General features: G+C 48.4%; 1 protein-coding gene across 1 annotated transcript in view; it reads right to left on the minus strand.

The window, feature by feature from the left end:
* LOC115553647 (RNA-binding motif, single-stranded-interacting protein 3) overlaps window positions 1–7,500 on the minus strand; it is a 127,206-nt gene that overhangs the window by 118,138 nt on the left and 1,568 nt on the right. Inside the window, 1 exon segment of the mRNA XM_030370079.1 lies at window positions 7,293–7,500. This exon segment is cut by the window's right edge and continues 1,568 nt beyond it. Within this exon segment, the coding sequence (XP_030225939.1) occupies window positions 7,293–7,367 (75 nt within the window). The 5' untranslated portion in view covers window positions 7,368–7,500.

Genomic DNA, 7,500 nt, shown 5'->3' on the forward strand with positions numbered 1-7,500 from the left:
AAGTTAGCGAGAGAGAGAGCAAGAGAAAGAGAGCAAGAGAAAGAGCAAGGAGATGTGCATTGCCATTGAAGGGAAGCATAGAGAGAGAGGGCAACTTATGGCTCACTCTCAGTCTTTATCTGATGCTATCGGGAGTTGGATATCATATCCATACTAGGGCCTTTAAAAAAACAAGCACGTCATAATGCTGCTAAAGCCAGAAGTTGATGCAGTTGGAAAGCATAGCGGAGGGCATGCTGGAGAATACGCAGAACCAGCACAAACATGGCTGTGCGATACATGATTTTTGTCTCCCGTGCAGTTCTCTCTCTCTCTCTCTCTGTCTCTCTCTCTATCTGTCTCTCTCGCTGCCTCTCTTCGTCTCTCTCTCTCTCATCTCTCTCTCTCTCTCTCTCTCTCATCTCTCTGTCTCTCTCTGAGTCTCTGTCCCTCTCCATCTCTCCATCTCTCCGTCTCTCTCTCTCTCTCTCTCTCTCTCTCTCTCTCTCTCTCTCTCTCTCTCTCTCTCTCTCTCTCTCTCTTTATGTATATATATAGACAAAAGCAGCAAGGATGCACACGGTGTACGTTTCCCCCGTACGCCCGCTGAAAGGTGATGGGCGTTATTTACGGCTGCCCGGTCGCGCTGCGTGTGAACAAGTGGGGAGGGCACAGGAGAGTGCGACAGGAAGGAACGAAAGAACAAAGAGGGGAACACACACAACGTAACGCAGGGTGGCGCGAAGGAAGCTAGCGAGAGGGGATGAAAGGAAAGGAAGTAGGAGGGGTGGAGGGAAGGACGAAAGGACGCAAGGAAGGACTGAGAAGGAAGGAAGACATACGAATGAATAAGGAGGATTACTTTGTGTTATCTTGTGCGTTGCGTCACACAGTCGCGTGTGGACAGTAGCTCAGGAGGTAGAGCGGGTTGACTGTTACCGGGAGGTTGCTAGTTTGATCTCCGGCTCTTCCCATTGACTGCCGAGGTGTCCCTGAGCAAGACGCCTCCCCCTGAATGCTCCTGACCAGCTGGCTGTCGCCTTGCGCGGTTGACTCCGCCGACGGTGTTTGAATGTGTGCATGAATGGTCGTGTGTCGCTTTGGATAAAAACGTCAGAAAAATCCCCAACCTGTAAATGTAAATGTAAACACTGTAGTCATCTGTCAGGTCATTCAACCGACCCTGTCCTGTATCCACCTTGACTGATGGGCCCAGGCCGCTCTTATCTCCCACGCTATAGTCGGAAGAAACCGCTGATCTTCTGAGAGTAGAGGAATACTCTGCTTACCGTCTCCGCCGTGGCGGATGCCGGTCGGCTTTGATGTCGCCTGAAACGCTGTTCCTCATTAGCCTAATTAATTCTGCTTGTGCGTCGCCGAGCGAATTAGCACAGCTGATCAGTGGCGAGCTAATGAACGCTTGGTCGATTGCTTGAATACGAGGTGGACATGGTCCCCCCCCCACCCCCACGGTGAGCCCTCTCATCTTGTGATAGAAGGTTGAGACGGAGAGGGGCGGGGGGGTAGGGAAGTGATTATCATCAATGGCTCTCCTACTATGTGGTCAATCATCATCATGTGCAAAGTTGGCAAATGGGGGGAAGGGGAAAGATTTCACCTGATAAATAGACACACTTGAACACCCGTACACACACCATCAAATACCTTCAGGTACCCCGAAGGATGGGGCTGTTTAATGTTTCTTGAATAAAGCTGGATACGGTCGATTCTGTGATGGCAATAATGAGCAGGCGCACATGGTAGTGCGGTGACTGAATATAGTTGACTTACTTGCTCAAAACCAAACTGTTGTCGAGACCCCAACCCCCTCCCCCCCCCCTCTGAAGGTGAGTCAATTACTGAGCATGTGCAGGACGTCAAGAACACATCTCAGTCCTACGGTATCGCGATGCAGTGAGAGTAGTGCACTGAACAAAGCCTGTTTAAAAACACTCTCATCGGTAGATAGGTAGGCCGATGTCATCATCTTCTCAAGGACGTAAACGTTGAAGTCCGTTATTTACCGGCAGTGGCAGGATTTGGTTTCTACCCAGCCAGCCTTTTTCCTTCCACAAACCGATAGATAATTCCTTGCTACTTCCATCCTCTGAGCGTGCATTGGAGGGGGTTGGCGCACACGGTCTTCCCTGAGGTAAAACAGGATATAAAGAAGGCTGTTCATGACGCGAAAACCTCCAATGACTAAGGTCCCCAAAAGTTCAATCAGATACAGTGATTTTTAATGAAGATAATCTTAAAGATAACCTGACACACAAGTACCGATAAAAGCTCTCTCTTCACCATGCAGAGGTTTTTTTTCTTTACACAAACAAAACACACATACACGCACGCACGTACGCACGCATGCATAGACACACACATACACACACACACACCCTCCCAACCACCCCAACACACACACACACACACACACGCATGCACACACACACACACATGCACACACACACACACATGCACACACACACACACACACACACACACATTGACTGTCGTCACTTCCAACGTTGATTAAGAGCCATAAGACACACATATAGTAGTAGAAAGGGGGTTACCGCGGCGCTACGCTGAGCTAATGTACGCTAACCGGGCCTGCAGGCCATTACATAGGCAGAGCGACTCTTTCTCGGTTTAATGGTGACACATTTACACACACTCCGTCATCCAGCTAACCATTGTTAGTTTAACGCCAGCCGCTTTGCTACCGCCTGTGTGTTAAGGGTGTGTCCTCCTGGATGTATGTGAGTATGAGGGGGAGAGAGAGAGAGAGAGAGAGAGAGAGAGAGAGAGAGAGAGAGAGAGAGAGAGAGAGAGAGAGAGGGAGAGAGGGAGAGAGGTATGATGATTGGGGGGAGGGAGGATGTGTGCAATTGTAAGGCAGTGGTGGAAGCATCGATACGCTACTGATACAAATATACAAGCACGCACACATGCACACAAACACACCCACACAAACACACCCACACACCAATAAACACGCACCAATTGATTTCCATTGGAGAACAGGCTCCACTCCTTGGAATCAAGATTAATAAGAGGCCATTTACATCTCCAATCAGATCCATGTGCATCAGAGAAAGGGAGAAGGAGAGAGAGAGAGAGAGAGAGAGAGAGAGAGAGAGAGAGAGAGAGAGAGAGAGAGAGAGAGAGAGAGAGAGAGAGAAAGAGAAAGAAAGAGAGAGGAACTAGAAAGGAAATCACACTATACACTAGAGACAATGGAACTCAGTAAAGTTAAGGTGAGCTGAATATCGTAAAAAGGTCGGAGAAAAAAAGGATCGGAGAATTAATAGTGTCAAATGGAGACTTCTGATTGCCTGACATGGATTCCATTAAACCAAACGTACACACATATACCGAAACACACACAAACACCACACATTCTGACAAACCAAATAAATAAACAGTAAATTGATTCAAAAATTGTCCTTGAAACCAAAGTGCACTAAACCCCTTCTGGACCAGGTGATGCTACATCAACGTAGACGTATTAATGCTCCATATAATACTACATAATCCCCTTTGATACAGAGATCCCACAGTATTGCCGTAAAGACGGTCTGTCATTAAGCAGGCTTTGCATTTAAACACAGAACAAAACAAAGCTGCCATAATCCCACCATGTGCTTTTACATAGCATGCCGGCTTTCCAGGATTCAGAGGATAGACGTGAAGTGTAATTCACAACACACGTGCCGTGCAGTAACATTACTTTCTAAAAAAATACCGACTGTTGACGTGACTGTTTAGGGTTGCTGGGCATTCATTAGAGAGTAGAATGGAGCGTTGAGAGGCAAAAAAATTACAGGAGCGTTGTGCGAGCAGTAGGTTAGATGCTAGCTAGTCTGTTCTTCCTTAGGATTTGTTTTAATCCCCCGGTGGCAGGTCGCAGTCATGACACGTCCTCGAAACGTCACACCCCTGTCCCGCCACACCAGTTCACCCCTTACACCCACACACACACACACACACACACACACACACACACACACACACACACACACACACACACACACACACACACACACACACACACACACACACACACATGTCGATTCGGCTCTGTTAGTCCCTTCACTACCGGCTTAACTGTAGTACGACAATGACCTCACATTCCGTGTTTATACGTTATACAGTGTTTATCCCCTATACAGCGGTTATACGGCGAGGCAGAATAACACCGGGTCATTCCCTGCTTGAACGCACGGTATGTAAAAGGGGCGGATATCAAGCAACGCCGAGTCCTTAGGCAGAGAGGAGCACACATACAGGAAGTGTAAACCCAGGCCGATCGCCCACGCCGGAGCTCAGGTAAACAACAGACAGCTGCTCCTCTGGGACCCGGAGAGATTTAATGGCAGCAAACCGGTTCTGAGAGAAGGTCAAGGAAAATCATCAGGGGGGGGGTGGCGGTGGTTTCAGAACCACACAAAGACGCCGTAGATCGGCTATAAGCAACAACTACTGAGGAACGGGGCAGGTGCTGCCAGTGCAAGCTTTACTTCTTACGGACGTCCAAACACAAACGCGCACACGATCGCACACGCACGCACGTCTGCAAATGTAATCATCGGTGCACTCGTGCACAAACAAAAACACAAACACACCCGTAGTGAAGCGCACACGCACAGATACTGGCATATGCACGGGCTTATGTCAAGTCACGGACATCTGGACGCGATGCCGGCACACGCATACGGGAATTATTCACTCGTGAATGTGTTTACGCACACACAAGCACATACACACACACACACACACACACACACACACACACACATGCACACACACGCACACGCATGCACACACATTAAGTGGAGGGAAGGTAGGATCCAATTTGATATGACCTTGACGACGGAGACAGAGGAGGGAAGGAGGGGAGGGAGAGGGGAGGGAGAGGGGAGGCGGAGGTTGACTGAAGGTAGAATGTGGTTAGGGAGCGATCCACATGCCTGTTGCAGGTTCATTGGAAATACGGGAGGGCACCGCCTTCTAATAATCGATGTACACTGTATTGGTGGGAGCTGTCCTTAATTAAGGTTAAAGATAATGAAATGGGACAGTATCTCTCTCGCATCATCAGATTGCACGTGGCTCAATTAGACAAAGAGTCTGATTATGCCGCATGGCTTGCATAGTCTTGATTGAAGACGACGACAAGGCATGCAGTGCATACCGTATGGTGACGTACGGATATATGTCGGTGCATCAACTCTCAGGGGAAATAAGCTAACAAGGTTAAAACACCAATATTACATTTAAGTAGTCTCTAAGGCAGTGTTAACAAAACAGGAATTTGCAATGCAAGGCTAACGGAAAAAAAAGAAGCCTCCAACACTCATTGGAGGAACGACTTTGAGTTATGCCACATTATTGTGGAACACTTGGTTCTGATCGGTCAAAAACGAATAGCTACATTTCCAGTTTCTGAACTACACAATGTTTTGTGTGACTCATTTTAAAACGACCTATATCAAAGCAAATGGTCCATTTATAATCTCAGAGTGACTCATACGGCAAAATAAAGAGATATTATCTTCACGGTTGTGCATTATTACATTTTTTTAAATCAATGCGTTACAATCCCTACATTAACAGCACCTGTCAAATATAACTATTGAACATATGTTTCCTTGACAAGGCGAGAACAATATGCTCAAAGCCCCACGGAGGAATATTTTAATTTCGGCTGATTAAGTCGATAAAAAACAATTCTTATAGATGAAAGTCACTCATATCTAATCATTGTTGGTAGCCGTGGTACACACAGAATAAACCACTCCAGCGTGTCCCATTATTGGTAGTAAAATACTTCCTCACTTAATGTTCCGTAGGGCGTGCAATGCCAAAATAGTTACATTCCCAGTTACCGAGATACACTCATTTTAAAACCACCTTTACCAACGCAAATGCTCCATTTATAATCTCAGAGTGACTCATGCAGCAACCAAAAAGGGGAATGTTATCATCATCAAAAAGACCCATGTGACCGTTTAATCTCTCCCTTCTATCTCTTCCCATCTCGTAAACACTGAGGTATGATTACACATAATCTCAGCGAAGATGGTCCTCCGACCCAAGAGGACCAGTGTCTGGCACCACAACCCAGGAGGAATCCACCCAACTCTGCTAAACCCCTTCGACTCTGTCCCCAGCCCGCCCCCACAATGCCCACCGATGGGAAAGTGTCTGTGCTGCGAGGAAGCGCGTTGTTTTTTGAGTTTGTTTGTTTGCACGAATGTATGAGAACGTTTTGTACACATCAGATCGAATGGGGCCAGGTTTTTCTTTAGCATGTCAGATCTGTGCATGGACCGATTCTTCTTCCAGCCTTCAGATCACCATAAGACCTGGATTGTAGGCTCCCATCAATCATGTCCCGCGACACACTCTGATTGGTGGGCCGCGGGAGAAGTGGGGGGGGGGGGTGCACAGCGGGGGAAAGAGGAGTTTCCCTCATAAACGTAGGCGTTTATCCTGCGTGTGTTTGGTTTGGTTGAAAATGACAAGGGAAGAGGAGGAAGGAGGGGAGGAATTGGGGGGGGGGTTCGAGAGACAGGACAGATTGATGGGGAGGGGGAAACAAGGGCTGCAGGAAGGGAGGGCCCCATGCCCTGCACTTGAACTTAGAGCTGGTGGTGATGGGGGTGGTGGTGGTGGTGGTGGTGGGTGGGGTCAAAGGAGGCAAGAGAAAGAAAAGCCAGCTGAGGAACACCAGTGTCTCGGTCCCCGGGGAGGGGGATCGGGAGAGATGGGAGTGAGGGAGAGGCGGGGGTTGGGGAGGGGAAGGGAGGAAGGGAAAAGGATACCCCCGTTGTTTTTCATGCACACTGCCAGTGGTTGCATTGATGTAACATATTGCCCCTTCTGGTGCCTATAAACTGTTATGGCCGAGGAACCCCAAACTAATCCAATTCCAGTCCTGCCCCAGCCGTGCAGAAGAGGAAAAACACAATCACACAATGCTTATTCTCAACCGAAGAGCGACACGTAAAAAAGGCCCATTTGGGCTTCGTGCCATATGGTCATATGAAAACATATGTCATCGGGGAGCAGAGATAACACGACTATGGGCAGCTCAAGAAAACCCTTGGATGGTTAATCTTCACTGAGCTCCCGATGGAATCAGCCCTGAACAGACTTCCACCCAGCCAGACGTATGTCAAATTTAAACACATACTTCTATACATTCCTGATGCACACATACGTGACTTGTTGACTAGGGGGGAGGAGAACAAAAAACAAAGCTCATATTGGCACAGAAAAGAGCCACAGTGAGGGCATTCCCGCCTTACCTTGGTGTGGAGATAATGGGGGTAGTAGTAGGTGTACTGGGGGTACATTGGCTGCTGCTCCAAGCGTTTTCCCATGTAGCTGGAATCCGCCTCAAAGTCCCTGAAGGCGTAGGGTGCGAGAGACCCTGGCAAGAGAGGGGGCGCCGTGCTGCTGCTGGGCGAGGGACCGGCCCCGATACTTCCAGCGAGGGACGACCGACTGGCTCTG

This window comes from Gadus morhua, chromosome 11, assembly GCF_902167405.1.
Source record: "Gadus morhua chromosome 11, gadMor3.0, whole genome shotgun sequence".
NCBI lineage: Eukaryota > Metazoa > Chordata > Actinopteri > Gadiformes > Gadidae > Gadus > Gadus morhua.